This window comes from Balaenoptera ricei, chromosome 19 (genome assembly GCF_028023285.1).
Source record: "Balaenoptera ricei isolate mBalRic1 chromosome 19, mBalRic1.hap2, whole genome shotgun sequence".
Classification (NCBI taxonomy): domain Eukaryota; kingdom Metazoa; phylum Chordata; class Mammalia; order Artiodactyla; family Balaenopteridae; genus Balaenoptera; species Balaenoptera ricei.
Genome location: NC_082657.1, coordinates 11,159,028 through 11,175,412, shown reverse-complemented (window position 1 = coordinate 11,175,412; position 16,385 = coordinate 11,159,028). Strand labels below are relative to the sequence as shown.

The window sequence follows — 16,385 nt, the reverse complement described above, 5'->3', positions numbered from 1 at the left end:
AAACCTAGGCTCTTGCCTTGACTTTGCTGTTGGCATTAGTATTTTTTTTTGTATGCAATATACCATACGTGCAGAAAGTGCATACCATATAGAGATTTATATTGGACAAATGATCACATTTGTGTATCCCCATGAAATTACCACACACCCAGAGAGAATACTGCCACTCCCCAGAATCTTCCTGTGTGCTTCTTTATGACCACCGCCTTCTTCCCAATCTCCAGAGGAAGCCACTATCCTCATGCATAAGGAACTTTACTCCTCAGCCCTTACACACTGTTTTCTCATTCCTTCTTTCTCCCTCCAAGCCCCTCAACACTAAGTGGCCCCTGACCCTGGAGACCATGAATGAGAGACCCCTTCACCAGCCTCTCCTTGGTGTCCCTGCCTTCAGTCTCACTCCCGCAGTCTGTCCCCTGCATGGTCACAGGGAGAGCTTCCCATCCCCTGGCTTCGACCATACCTCTCCCCTGCTCGAAGCCCTTCCATGGATCCCCACTGGCTGCAGAATAAGTTCAGGAAACTTCAGCTTCATCTGACATTTTAAGCCCCTCAGGAGCGCTGCCATCCCTTCGTCCTCATCTTCTTTTCTCACATTTTGTGCACAGACCAGGCCTTTACGCACTCCGCCCTTCCTCTCGCTCCTTTGCCAATTCCTACTTGTCACTTAGGTGTCTTCTCAGAGATTCGTTCCTATCAGAAGCCTTCCCTGGTCTTCCTCTTTGGAGCTCCCCTAGACCCCCATACTTTATAATTTACCAACCATCAGCCTCCAGGTTTGTGACAGACTCTTTCCAGACCAGGAGGACAGGGTTGGGTCTGACTCATTGCAGGGTCCCTGGCGTCACCGGCTCAGAAGAATAGGTTATAAATGTTTGCCGACTGTCCCTCCTTGCAGCTCCCTCTGTCTCTTACTTGTTCCTGCTTCTGTCCTGCTGTCCCTCTGCCATTTAACAAGTGTTTCCTAGAATCAAGGACATAGAGAACAGACTGGTGGTTGCCAAGGGGGAGGGGGTTGGGGGAGGGACGGATTGGGAGGTTGGGGTTAGCAGATGTAAGCTTTTATATATAGGATGGATAAACAAGTCCTACTGTTCAGCACAGAGAACTATATTCAATATCCTATGATAAACCATAATAGAAAAAAAATATTAAAAAAAGAATGTATATATATGTATAACTGAATCACTTTGCTGTACAGCAGTAATTAACATAACATTGTAAATCAACTATACTTCAATAATAATAAAAAGCAAGCAAACCAAGTGTTTCCTTTCATGAGCTTGTGTGGGCTGGCCCTTCTGTCTGGAATGCTCTTCCTCATTCTGTCCACCTGGTGACCTCCCTCATCATTCACGACCCAGCACAGGCTCCATTCTCTATGAAATCACTCCTGATGCCCTAACCCCCAGTCAGAGGTTTTTTTTCTCTACCTGCCAGCCCTTCCAGCCCAAGTACTTCCCCCTCTTTACTGCCCTGACCTCTCTGGGTGCTATGTCCATCTGGGCCCTAGTCTGTGTCCTCGTCAGACCAAGAACTCTTCAAGAGTGGGGTTCTCCAGGATCACCCAGCCCAGAAGAATGCATTACAAATGTTTTTTGAATCTCTGCTGGGATTACTTCTGCCTCTGTGTCTCTGTCTTTGCATGGGCGTGTCCCTCTGCCTGGACTGCTGTCCCTGTCTCTGTCCATACAGCATGCTTTGAGACCTGTCACCAGGTTCTTCTCCCTCTGGCACCAGCCCCAGTGTATCCCTCCCCCAACGCTCGTTCTTCTTGTCCCTGCACATCCCTCCATCATGGGCTTGTGGCTGTCTAAGAACAGATCTGCCTCTTCCATCCGACTGGGAGCTCCTCCAGACCTGGGACTCTCCTCCGTGGCCCCAGTGCCCAGAGCATGGCCAGGAACATAGGCGGATCTCCATGAATGATGGATCCGGTGTGTACAAAACCACGTTTGGTAATGCTGATTCTCTACCACCTTTCAGCTTCATTTCCAAGATCCGTGTCTGAAGCACTCCTCTGTGTATCACTGGAAACTTGGAGGATGAGGGCTCTCCTTGCTCCTCCCACCGTACATTAAGCCCCTCACCAGGACGGCCAAGCGTCTCCTCCTCCACCGTGTGTTCCACACAGTGTCAGCTTTGACCAGAGAACTCATTACACAGTGAATGAAGTGTGACTACGAGCTCACACCCATAGATTTCACCAGTCTTACCTCATACCCCATCACCTAGAAGAAGCTCACCTGGTAAAATAATGGAATGACTCGGTTCTTGTTGCCAACTGGGAATCAATACCCTGAAAGGATGGGGTTCTGTCTTACAGGATGCAGCACGTGCTTTGAGTGCTCTCTCCCCCAACCCTCAAGCCTGAATACATGGCTAGCGAGGGGTGGCAGGGGCCCCTCTCACTATTACACGTAATACCCACTTGCAGAACTTTTGCCTCCCTTCCCCATGACTTTGAGCTCTGCTGGTTTGGAGGTTTTGGTTCCCAAGGAAAGAATGCTTCCTGCTTCCACTAGAGGACACAGCAATGCTTCCACTGAGTGGGAAGGCGAGACGGTCACCTGGCCTTTTGGGGCTCCTCACTCCACTGAACCAATGGGCAAAGAAGAAGATTACTTTATTTGCTGGGATGACTGATCTCAATTACTAAGGGGAAATTGGGTTCCTCCTGCAGAGTGGATCCAAGGAAGGCCGTGTCTGGAACCCAAAGCATTCTCTGGAGCACTTCTTAGAGATTTCATGTCCCATAGTATAAGTAACCCCTTCAAAAAAAATGCAGGACCACTAAGGATTTAGACCTTTCAGGAATGAGGGTTTGGGTCGCCTAACTTGATAAATAACACCAGCCAGCTGAGGGCAAAGGAAACTTGGAATGAGTAATGGAAGAAGGAAATTAAACATATCAACTATGGCCTTGTGACCAGTTACAGAAATGCAAACTGTATTAGATATGCATATTTTCTTCTTTGCTTTTTTTTCCTTCTTTCTTTCCTTGCTTCTTTGCTTCCTTCCTTTATTTTTATCTTTTCATATATTTGTCTATCCATATCTTTTAATCCTGCCTGTTCTTTCCCTTTATTATTTTATATAAGGATTGTGGGTGGTGGTCCTGATGTTCATAAATTAAATTTTTAAAATTGAAGTATGGTTGATTTACAATGTTGCATTAGCTTCAGGTGTATGGCAAAATGATGTGTGTGTGTATATATATATATATATATATATATATATATACACACACATCATTATATATATATAGGATATATATATATATAGAATATTTATATATTCTTTTTCACATTCTTTTCCATTATAGTTTATTACAAGATATTGAATATACTTCCCTGTGCTATACAGTAGGACCTTGTTGGTTATCTATTTTATATATAGTAGTGTGTGTATGTTAAATTAGAATTTATCCCTTCCCCCACCTTTCCCCTTTGGTAATCATAAGTTTGTTTTCTACGTTTGTGGGTCTATTTCTGTTTTGTATATAAGTTCATTTGTATCATTTTTTTTTAGATTCCACATATAAGCCATATTATATGATATTTGTCTTTATCTGTTTGGCTTATTTTACTTAGTATGATAATCTCTAGGTCACCCCATGTTGCTGCAAATGGCATTATTTCATTCTTTTTTATGGCTGAGTAGTATTCCATTGTATGTGTATACCACATCTTGTTTATTCATTCATCTGTTGATGGACATTTAGGTCTATTCCATGTCTTGGCTACTGCAAATAGTGCTGCAGTGAACATTGGGGTGCATGTATCTTTTTGAATTATGGTTTTCTCTGGGTATATGCCCAGGAGTGGGATTGCTGGGCCATATGGTAGTTCTGTTTTTAGTTTTTGTTCTCCATAGTGGCTGCACCATTTTACATTCCCACCAATAGTGTAGGAGGGTTCCTTTATAAGTTAAAATTTTATCAATAGCATCCATTCTACTTTTTCACTGCCTTTTCCCTCTTACCAAATACCAGATATTTCTCGTGCACTGCAGTTAGTAGACAGCAATAAGTAGGTGTTGAATGAGTATTTTTTTTAAAATAAATTTATTTATTTATTTTTGGCTGTGTTGGGTCTTCGTTGCTGCACACGGACTTTCTCTAGTTGCAGCGAGCGGGGTCTGCTCTTCATTGTGGTGCGTGGGCTTCTCATTGCGGTGGCTTCTCTTGTTGCAGAGCACGGGCTCTAGGCGTGTGGGCTTCAGTAGTTGTGGCACGTGGGCTCAGTAGCTGTGACTCGCAGGCTCTAGAGCATGGGCTCAGTAGTTGTGGTGCACGGGCTTAGTTGCTCCACGGCATGTGGGATCTTCCCAGACCAGGGCTTGAACCCGTGTCCCCTGCATTGGTAGGCAGACTCCCAACCACTGCGCCACCAGGGAAGTCCTGAATGAGTATTTTTAAATGACTAAATATTCAAACAGATGATCACAGATCAAGATGACAGAGAGAGGGAATTCATTAAATCCCGACCACAACCACTGTGAAGTAGGACCTTGTCATTACTGTAGGTTTTATTTTCACCTCTGCCTGACAAGTGAGGAAACATAGTCTCAGTGAGATTAAGTAACTTGCCCAAGGTCACCCACAGGCAAAATGCTGAAGCTGGAATTCGAACCCATGCACCTGGCTCCAGGCTCTGGAGGGAGAGCCTAGGACCAGGAAACCCACAACCAGGAAATGGGGTTGTGGGGAGCCTGGGCCTGGCTGGTGCTCAGCAAGCAGGATCTATGATCAGGTTTGCTCTGCATGCGGGCTGGGATGTTTCTCCCCACCCTGGGACGCTGGGGACCTTGCCCAATTTCTCCCAGGCCTGCTGACCAGGTAAGGGCTGGGCGTCAGGAGGGAAGCGGGAGGGAGAGAGAGAGAGAGAGACAGAGACAGGAGTGCAACTCTTATTTTCCACATTCCAGGAACTGAAGCAGTGAGAAGGGGGTGCGTGTGCCCTGGCCCCAGCATCCTGCTCAGGAAGGGGCTGGAGGGGCTGACTATGCCCGAGGGGTCCTCCCGGAGTGCTAACCAGCAGGGAAACCATGTGGAGCAGGACTATGATGGGGGGGTGCCTCAAGAGGGACGGTGCCCAAGGCGCTGGTGAAGGCTTATGGAGTCCTTGTTGCAGAGGTGCCCCTCACAGCAGGAGCCCTGGAGGTCGATGTTTGTCCGTGGGCTGGTGGTGCCCTGGATGGTGCAGGAGGGCCGGTTCTGATGTACACAGGGACCGAGAAATTTCCTGGGAGGGGGGCAGTGAGGAGGGTCAGAACCGAGGGAGGCAGCTGCACCTGAACCTCCACGTCAGAGATCACAGCCATGACCGGGTCCTCGGACTTCCTTCCAGTCCCCTCCTTAGACCAGAGCCATGCCTCCTCCCTCAGTCCAGGACCATGCCTCCTTCTTTAGACCAGGGCCGTGTCTCCCTGTCAGCCCTGCCCTGCCCCCACTCCCCTTGCCCAGGCCCTCTCACCCTCCCAGCCTCTCACCAAAGGTCATGCTGCCATTGCCCTGGAAGCAGATGCTTTGGTCCTGGTGACACTGGACCTGCCGGGACTTCTCCGGGGTGCAGTCCTCCGGGTGGATCCCCACGCAGGAGTAGCACTTGGCGCCGCTGAGCGTCCGCGGGTTGGGCGCTGGCAAGAGAGCGTGGACGCACATTCAGGTAATGGTCCTCGGTACGGTCGTGCGGGATGTGCATTGCGCCAGGGCTCCCGTCTGGCCCGACCTGGGCGCTGGAATCCCAGCGCACCGGGAGGAGGAGCCCAGCGGAGACCACACCCTCCCCCGGGCGCGCGCGTGCGCGCGGGCCGGGGCCCCCTCCCAGCCCCGTACAGTCCCGCCCCACACCCAGCCCCGCCCCTCACATACCTCGGCTCAGATTGGGGAGGGAGTCGTGGGTCTGGAGGTTCGCGTTGCAAAAGTCGGTCCCGCAGCCGCGCACCACCGAGTAGTGAGGCGGCAGCGCCTTGTCATTCCGCTGCATCTGGCCCATAGCCCGGCCAGTCCAGCAGCCCTTCTGTACCATGGTCACTGCGGAGCCGTACCCTGGGAGCGAGGGGATGGGGTCTGGCGCGCTGCCTCCCCCCCAGCCCTCCTCCTCCTCTCCCACGCCCCCTCCTCTCCACCTCTCTCACTCTAGTCTCAAGTCTCTTGCTCCTCTGTCTTCTCGCTTCTCACTCAACCTGGCTTCTCCCTCCAGCCCTGCCCTTCTCTTTCGTCCCTCGCTCCCTGTCAAACTCTGCTTCCCTCTACACCGCCTCCCCCTCTCCTCTCATCACCAACCCTTTCCTCCTCCTCCTTTACTCTCCTTCCCCTCTTCCTCTTTTCTGCCCTCTCCCACCTCCTCTTCCTGGCTCCCTACTGTCTCCTCCTCCCACCTCCTGCCCCCCTATCCCCTCCTTCTTTCTCTCCCTTCTCCTCCTCCCTCCACCTCCACATCTCTATCCTGACCTTCCCTCCCCTCTTCTACCCAGTTCCTTCCCAACCCCTTGTCTCCTCCTCCACCCCATCCCCCTCCACCCCCATCCCCCTCCACCCCATCCCCCCTCCACCCCATCTAATCTTTCATCCTTGTCCTTGTACCCCGCTCCCGCCCTTTTTTTTTTTTTTTTTTTTTTTTGCGTTTCCTGCCCCTCACCAGTGTTCAGGGATAAGACAGCCTCAGAGCATCCGAGGAGACAGGAGACATTGAGGAATTTCATGCCACTGAGGTCAAAGGGCCCGAAGTAGATGTGTTGAAAGCTGTAGCATTGCAGGGCTTGGGACCCTGGGGAGAGGAGCAGGGGTGGGGTGAGAGGAACAGGCCAAGGATGAGCCTATGCAAGGAATCAGGCTCCACCCTGCAGATGACAGCCACATGGGCCAGGCTCTTCTGCTCTGAGGGGAGACAGGCCTTGTTGCCCTGAAAGAAGCAGGGGCTGCCGCTGTGGCTGGTCATGACTGTGTCTACCTCTTGGCACAGCAATGGCATCTGCACCTGCCAGTCCAGTTTTTTTTCCCCCAGGCTCTTCCAAATCTCCACCCTCTTCCAGGAAGCCCTCCAAGATTTTGATAAAGGAGGAAGTGATTCACTCCTGTTCTGCCTATCCCTTTCCCAACTATACTCATGATATCCAATAGCACTAAAAGGTCACTGATGGAAAACAAACACTCCAGTACAGGCACTGGGATGTGCAATCTCATGCTACAAGTGCACACACAGCCAGCCCCCAGCAATACAGATACACACACGCACAGAACACTCAAACACTGACGTAAACACAAAATAACAAAATTGACACAGGCTCATGCGAATCTCACAAATATACACAGAGTATCCTGAATGCGTTCACATTGAGTTCTACATTCACAAGCAAAACGAGTACCACCCAGACCCTCCAATAGAAACCCCCCAAACCAAGGCGCAGGATCTCACACATGCAAAATCACACACACAGACAGAAAACTGTGTGGATACAGAAATAATCACAACACACAGACCCAGGAACACAGGAAGTCATACCCAGAGAGAGACAAATACAGACCCAAGAATCACAGACATACAAATAAAATGAGACCCTGAAATTAGGCGAAGTTAGAGATACACAAAAAAGAGGCCTACAAAAACAAACAACTTAAAATCATATTCAGATGCAAGATACATAGAGACACACAACAGATACACAGAGAGACAGATACACATCAAAATACCCAAACACACATACACAGAAATACAGGCCCACCAGTCATAGAGATGCACAAACACAAAGAGAAACAGAGATGCAAAATTATACACACATCTCTTTTAAAAAGAAAGTGAGGCTCAGAGATAAACAGACCCATAAAAGCATTTGTTCAAACACCCAGACATCAAAACCTGGTACAGATAAACACACACAAGCACAGAGACCCACAGGACACCCTGACACATGGACACACAGAGAAATCGAACTCTCTTCCGTGGATGAGCATGTGCACGTGCGTGCGCACACACACACACACACACACACACACACACACACAAAGTTGTTATATGCAGGCATAACCTCCTTCCCACCTCTCAAATTCCCTGCCTTTGTAGCCACTTCAGTCCTGATATGACTATGTCCCTGTCCTTACCCAAACTAGGGGAAGGGGTTGCCCGAGGATGAGGCCAAGGTTTCCTGCCATTCTGGAAAGAGCCCCCATGGCTCCCCAGAGGTACCTTTGAATGGGGACATGGGCAAAGAGGATGAGAAAGGCTGGAGTAGTGGAACGGAGACACTGGAGGAAATGAGTGATATGGAAAGAACAGAGGAGGGGAAGAGAACTGGAGAGGACACAGTCTCCAGGCCTCTCCCAACCAAGACCCAGGATCCAGGCCCCCGGCCCCTCTTCCCTCAGACCCAGGATCCAGGCCCCTGGCCCCTTCCCCCTCAGCCCCAGGAACCAGACCCCGGCCCCTCCCCCCTCAGACCCAGGATCCAGGCCCCCGGCCCCTCCCCCCACAGCCCCAGGATCCAGACCCCCGGCCCCTCCTCCCTCAGACCCAGGATCCAGGCCCCTGGCCCCTCCTCCCTCAGACCCAGGATCCAGGCCCCCAGACCCTCCTCCCTCAGACCCAGGATCCAGGCCCCCAGCCCCCTCCTCCCTCAGAACCAGGAATCAGGGCCCCTAGTTCGCTCCTCCCTGAGTCCCTGGAATCCGGCCTCCACTCTCTGCTCCCTCAGACCCAGGAGAGTCCAGCTATCCCCCACCCAACTGCCCTCTTACCACTGAACTCAAAAGTCTGAATACCTGTGAGGAAGAGGACAGCCCCAAAGAGGCACAGCAGGAGGGCTCTGGGGCCTCCCATTGCCAGGTTGTGGACCTGAGTGGAGACACTGAGGACAGCTCCTGCTCTGACTTCTGCCTGGCTGGTTCTCCCAGCAAAGCCTCAGGCATCCTGGCTATACCCAGCCCGGCCGGCTTTCCTCCACCCCTGCCCTCCCTTGCTTGGGCTGGTTTCCTCCTAGATAATCATGATGGGGCCTGGACTCCTGGATCTGAGGGAGGAGGGAGCTAGGGGCCTGTAACCCTTAACTTTGGGGGGATTTGTGTTTTGCAGGCTCTCTTTCTACCCTGTTCCCCAACACTGTGTTCTAGTCTGAGGTTGGCACACACGGCCTCTTGATTTCTCTTCTCTTCCTCTATCCCAGCACATGCCACCTACATGGGCCCACGTCTCCAGACCCAGAGGCACAAACGTCACCTCCTCCTTGAAGACTTCTCTGACCTGCCATGCTTCCCTACAATCATCCACCCACCTTCAGCCTCAGATACCCCCGTCTCCCAGCCTTGGTCACCCTGGGTTGGACCAGTGTCTGTCACCGCATCAGGCTGTGAACTCCTCAGTGGCCTCAGGGGATGTCTGTGATGTTGTAGGAATGAGTGAATCGAGGAACTTATAAACAAACTGACAGGGAGATAGAGACCCCCCAGAGAGGCAGTTACACATGGGATGCAAAAAGACAGACACGTCCGGTGTGGACAGACGCAAATGTAGACACACAGACAAACGCAGACTTGATGAACAGGACATGCCCACAGAAGGTGTTTAATACATTTTTTTATTAGACTTTTAAATGAATGAATGTTAAAATATCGGAGGAGATAGAGACACAGGCAGACAACTGGAGGGATACACTGTCCCCTGAGGATTCAGACAAACCCATGTGGACACTCAGACACCAGGCAGATGGGGACTTCCAGATGGGTGCTCCCGAGGGTAGTGGGAGCTGAGGCCAAGTTGGCATCTCCTGATCTGCCTTGCTTCTTGCGCTTGGAGGCGCTGCCTGCTGGGATCACACCTCCTCACCGTGCCATGCAGAGTGGGTACCAGGCATGTGCAGAGACCTAGGGTCACGAACCCACAGATGAATGGGCAGAGCGGACACAATGGCGGTGACCAGGACAGCCTTAATGGTCTCCTGAGCTTGACTAAACTTGACACGGACTTCTTCCTGACTTCAGGCCCCCAATCTCCCTTTCCTTAGAGCATCTACTTTAGACAACTTGTCATTGCCGATTCTTTCTCTGTCCCTTTGAAATGTAGGTAAATTTTCTCCCAGCCTCTTGCTAGTTTTACAGCTCAGGAATCTCTTTCTCAGGGGACCTGGGAGCCACCCCTCCAAAATGTCATCATCAAGGAAGATAACACCCCTGACCCTCAGGCTCTGTGGGAGGGTAGGAGCCGAACTTGAATAAGTGGCAGTTAGCAAACACAGATGCCTAATTACAGAGAAAAACATTTGTAAACTCAGGAGTAAGTCAGGGTGCTGGACCATCCCATGCACCAACCTCCCCTCTGTCTCTGGCATTTTCCCACTAGCTCATCCAGCTGAAAACCTCTCCCACCTTTTGTTTCAGTGGAGTTGAGTTCAGTCTCTCTCTCTTATTGCCATAGTCTTGAATAAAGTCTCCTGTGCCTGTTTAACTTTGTTTGGTGCAATTTTTCTTTGACAGCAAACACCCGGGAACTGTGGACACTCACTAGGGTTCTGGACTCACCCTCATTTTGCCAAACCCCTGCTCCTCCCAACAGGCCTCACTTCCCTGAACCTGTTTTGTATCCAAATTATTCTTCCTGTTTCTCCTGTTCCTGCCTCTCTGTCAGGGGCTGGCCCTTCAGGGAGAGGGTGGAGCTAAGGACCCCTGGAGAGTAGAGACTGGCCAGGAAAGGAGGCTGGGTTTTCTGAGGCCCCTGTGGAAGGTGGGGGCATTGGAGGTATTCACAGTGGTTCACAGTTTCAGAGACTGAGGCTTGAAGAGTTGGCTGACCAGCCCATTTAGTGTGTGAGCATGTGTGTGTGTGTGTGTGTGTGTGTGTGTGAGTGAGTGTAAGTGACTGTGTGAGTGTGCAGCTGTGCCTGTGTGATTTTAACTCTGGTAACCTTCAGGTACCTTTGGAGGCTGTGAGGTATCAGGTGGGAAGCTCCCCACTGCAGGAGGTTGTCGACGAAAAAAAAAATCAGTGGTCGATCTAAGAAAGAAATGAAAAGTTTTATTCGAGCCAACCTGAGGATTATAACCTGGGAGACAGTCTTTCAGAAAGCTCTGAGGACTGTTCCGCCCATTAGAGGTCAAAGCACAGTTATATAAGCTTTTGAGGCAAAGAGTTATCCAACAAATGGTGTACTGACAGTTTACACAATCCAGATCTGTATGTACAAAGCAAGTAGTGGGTTATCGTGATCCCTTACAAGATTAAGAAGGAACATTATCTCCTAAGGAAGTCTGGTCAATGCAGATGTACAATACACACTAAAGGGAAAGGCAGAGGCCCAAACTGGTAGAAAATTATTTTATGTTTAAATTTTTCTTGTCTTGCCATAAAATATAAATTTTATTTCATCCAGGTAATCCAATGGAGACCCAGTGATCTAGGTCTAGAGATTTTGGCAGGACTCTTGCATCCACAGAGCATGAACTCCAAGCTCCCTATGAACCCAGAAATTCTTTTTTTTTTGTAATCACTTTTTAGTAATTAAGCTTTGTAATTAAATGATTAATTATTTGAGAGACTGGAGAAAATGGAGGATGCTATGTGGTAGCCATTAAAGAGCTATTTTTAAAACTTTTTACTGTAGAAATTTTCAAACACACACAAGCGTACAGAGAATAGCATACCCACCACCCAGACTCAACAATTGTTAACATATCTACTAATCCTATGTTATTCTTACCCCCTTTGGTGCTCTTAAGGGCATTGAATTGGATGCCCTCATTATTTTCTCAAAATATTAATTTTCCTTAAAACACCATTTAAAAGTCGGTGATTTTCAAAGTGTTAACTTTGGCTTATGTTCTAAGATGCAATCTTTAGGAACGTAACGTACAATTTCTAAAAGGGTGTTTGCCCACTACCTTGAGTTGAATTCTTAGTCCTATGATGTCACCAAATCAACTTTCTCTTTGCATATTGAATAGTTTCAAATTTATTTGCGATACATGTATTTTCAATATATTCCAACATTTATTAGAAGCTGAAGAGTAGTTGTAGAGTGCTTGAATGATATTTTAAAATTCAGTGGTATAGAAATTTTTGCCGCATTATTCACTATCCAGTTTAAAGGATGGGCAGCACAAGGATTTGCTCCTCCAAGAAGAGAGAAAGGAGGCAGATCGGGGGTATTACCTAGAGTCTCTGCCCAGCCCCAACCACCTACAGGAGCATCCGTGTGGATGTCCTCAACTACCCGGTGTTTGAGCATCTACATGGGTCGGTCCAATTATTACCAAGTCCAAGCTCGTACTGCTTGCCGCAGGACAGACCAATAAATGGAGAGACAAGTTGTTGGGGCCAGGAATAGTGACTTTTTTCAGAAAGCCAGCAGACTGAGTAGGTGGTGGACTAGTGTCCTAAAGAACCATCTTGCCCAGGTTTGGATGCTAGTTTCTTTTATAGAACAAAGATGGGGAGGTGAGGAGGTAAAGTAAAAAAAGGTGATAAGGTGTTGCAAATAGTTCCTGGTTCTTCTTTCCTGCAGCCATTCACAGGTCAGGGCCTGGTCAGGATGTTTCCTGTGAGCTTAAACAAAGGTATTTTAGCTTAACACTCAGACGTTTTCTCACTGTTTTATAACTTTGCTTTCAAAGAATTACAGTATTGTACAGTATGCCTCTCTCTCTTATAACTGGGGAAATTGTGTATCAGCCTATCATCATAGGTAAGTGTTTTTTTTTAAAGTAACAATGTTCTCAATACTGTATTATGAATATGACTGTAATACTGTATGCCATAAAAATTTTATAATGATTCATTCATTAGTATATAGGCTGGGCTACCATAAAGCAATTGTATCAATTACTCTAGGCTACCATAAAGCAATAATATTGCTGCTTCTTTGTGATCAATGCATGATAATGTTACACCTGTAAATAAATATGAATTTTTTTCACATTACCTTTTTTTTTTGATGTCTAGTGTAATACATATAACATCTACAGTGCTTTGTATCATATAAGACAATATTGATGTAGGTACTGACAGACAGACCACTCATCTTGTAAACTGACAAGTAAACTTATGGTACCGATAAATATAGTACCATACTGTAAATGTATTTTCTCTTCCTTATGATTTTCTTAAAAACATTTTCTTTTCTCCAGCGTACTTTATTGTAAGAATACAGTATAATACATATAACATACAAAATACCTGTTAATTGAATGTTTGTTATTGGTAAGGCATCTGGTCAACAGTAGGTTATTAGTATTTAAGTTTGGGGGGAGTCAAAAGTTATACGTGGATTTTTGACTGTGTGTGGGGTTGGCATCCCAACCCCTGCATCGTTCAAGGGTCAACTATATTAACATTTGCCATATTTGCTTATTCTATCTATGTTTCTGCATCAGTTAGCTTCTGCTGCGTAACAAACAACAAACAAAAAGGGTTAACAACAAGCCCTTTATTTATCTCCTGATTCTCTGTGTCTCCTGGGTTGTTCTTCTGGTATGGGCTGACTTGACCAATCTCTCTTGGGCTCTCTTATGTTTCTGTGGTCAGCTGATGGGTTGGATGATCTAGGATGGTCTCACTCACAAGACTGGTAGTTGGCTGGCTATCAGTCAGGCCTCAGTTCTCCTCCATATGGCCTCTCATCTTCCAGCAGGCTAGACTGGACATTTTTCACATGGAAATGACATGTTTCCAAAGGGCAGAGAGAAAGGGCAACCTCCAATAAGGAAGTGCTTTTCATGCCTCTGCTCAAGTTATGTTTGCTAATGTCACTGGCCAGCAAGTCACAAGGCTTGCCCAGAATCAGTGTGGAAGGGCATTAACCGTGTAGATAGGAGGGGAATAATTTGTGGTTACTTTTGTTCTATTTAACTATCACTGTTGAACCAATAAAAGCAAGTAGAAGATATCATTTTGCTTCACTTCTAAATATAAATCATGTAGTAAGCAAAGAATCTTTCCCTAATGTGACTCTCCTCTTCCCTCTCAGCAGGCTATTTTTTAAAAAATTGAAGTAGAGTTGATTTACAATGTTGTGTTAGTTTCAGGTATACATTAAAGTGATTCAAATATATATATTCTTTTACGGATTCTTTTCCATTATAGGTTATTACAAGATATTGAATATAGTTCCCCATGCTATACAGTAAGTCCTTGCTGTCTGTTTTATGCATAGTAATGTACATCTGTTAATCCCAATCTCCTAATTTATCCCTCCCTCCCCCTGCCTTTTCCCCTTTGGTAACCATAAGTTTGTTTTCTATGTGAGTCTATTTCTGTTTTGTAAATAAGTTCATTTGCATCATTTTTTTAGATTCCACATGTAAGTGATGTCATATGATATTTGTCTTCCTCTGTCTGACTTATTTCATTTAGTATGATAATCTCTAGGTCCATCCATATTGCTACAAATGGCATTATTTCATTCTTTTTTATGACTGAGTAATATTCCATTGTATATATACCACATCTTCTTTATCCGTCTTCATCTGTTGATGGACACTTAGGTTCTGCAGGCTATTTTTAAAGGGCTAAATGATTTGAAACTTGGTCATTCATCTCCCATTCACAAAATAACTGCAACAATAATGAAGAACATAGGAAGACCCACAGGGCCAACTAAGAGAAATATTTACAAACATGAACTTTTACCCACAAATAAGTTACAGGTTTGAGCCACAGCATCTATTAAAACCCTTTGGAGAATCTATTTTATTTGTGTGATCAAGATAAAAGCACAACCAGACGGGCCTAGGTGGCTTGAGGCAAGAGGTGCCCAGTGCCGGCATGACGTCAGGCATGAGGTCAGGCACGGGGTTGTGCCCATGTGGAATTGGCCAGAGTTCATGCAGGGATGGTTGCCGCACCAGTGAATCAAGAGAAACAAGTTTCCCAAGGCCCCAGGCACAGGTGAGGGCTGAGAGGATATGAATGAGATAGCACGTAAGACGTGTCTGAACCCTTCCCTAATTAAATTCTTCTACACAATTATCTGAGCCTAGTTATGATTAGAGTTTAGAGCCTAAACTACTGATACTGTATCATTAATGGTTAATTGCCTATTAGAAGTTTCTATTTCTTCTTCTTCTTTTTAAAAATATTTATTTATTTATTTATTTGGCTGCGCCAGGTCTTAGTTGCGGCATGCATGCGGGATCTAGTTCCTTGACCAGGGATCGAACCTGGCCTCCTGCATTGGGAGCACGGAGTCTTAGCCACTGGACCACCAGGGAAATCCCTCTATTTCTTCTTGTCAATTCTAAGTTGTATCTTTCTAGGAAATTGGTTATGTCATCTGTTTTGTTGTTGTTGTTGGCCATGCTGTGCAGCTTGAGGGATCTTAGTTCCTGATCAGAGATGGAACCCTGGCCCCTAGCAGTGAGAGTGCTGAGTCCTAACCAATGGACCGCCAGGGAATTCCCATCTGTTTTCAATTTATTCTAATTAAAAAGTCTTCTACTTTGCGTAGTCTTTTCCCTTCTTAGTATTATTTATTTGTGCCTTTTCTCTGTTTTATTAATTAATCATCTCAGAAGTGCATCACTTCAAATACTCACTTTAAATAAGCAGTGATTGGTGTTTAGCCTCTCTGTTGCATCAGTGTTTTCTACTTCATTAATTTATGCTTATCATTTGCTTTGACCCATTTTCTGTCATTCATTCTGTTATTCTTTGTTTTCTAACTTCCCAAGTTAGACAAAGCCTATAAGTTTCATCCTTTTTAGTTTCCTCTTCCTTTGAACTTATGTCGTAAGTACCTGATAAATTTCATACCTTTATCTGTACCCAATAAATTTCATACCTTAATTTCTTGGTGTTCTATTTATGTTGTTTGTTGTTTTCATTACTGTAATACATGGTGGCTTGTTTCCTTATGTTAACTTTGGGTTTATCTGTAAAAACTCTTCAAGGCATGAATGGAAGTTACAATCCTCCAGAGAATTTCCTTGATGATTTCTCCAAGCACCCTGGTACTCCAAGCCCAGGATCAATTTTATACTAATTTCTCAGCCTGAGTTTCCCAGAACATGCTGGCAGTATAAATCAAGGTACTAACAAAATATTAAAAGAGGTAGACAGCAACTTACAAAAAAGATCTTACATCATGCCCTAGTTGGTTTCTTCCAAAAATGTAAGGTTGGTTTAACATTTTAAAAAAATCTATGTATTCTACCATGTACCAAAAACATGTATTCTCCCGTGTTATCAAAATAAAGAGGAAAAATTTTATGGTCATATTCGTAGATACAGAAAAGACATTTGATAAAAAATCAACAGAAATTCATAATAATAATGAAAACTCATAGCAAACTAATAATTGAAATGAACTTATTTCTTTGGATTAAGAGTGTGTGTTTTTTTGTTTTCTTTCTTTCTTTTTTATAAATTTATTCATTTATTTATTTGTTTTTGGCTGCGTTG

At 46.2% G+C, this 16,385-nt stretch overlaps 1 protein-coding gene and 1 pseudogene across 1 annotated transcript; both read right to left on the bottom strand.

Annotated features, from left to right (window-relative positions):
* Positions 1-16,385, bottom strand: part of LOC132353967 (carcinoembryonic antigen-related cell adhesion molecule 1-like) — a 902,477-nt pseudogene that overhangs the window by 405,955 nt on the left and 480,137 nt on the right.
* Positions 4,458-10,519, bottom strand: LYPD5 (LY6/PLAUR domain containing 5). Its single transcript, XM_059905344.1, is given in 7 exon segments — positions 4,458-5,217; positions 5,220-5,246; positions 5,494-5,640; positions 5,876-6,052; positions 6,645-6,773; positions 8,738-8,834; positions 10,514-10,519. Coding segments are annotated over 7 exon segments (720 nt in total). The 3' UTR covers positions 4,458-5,080.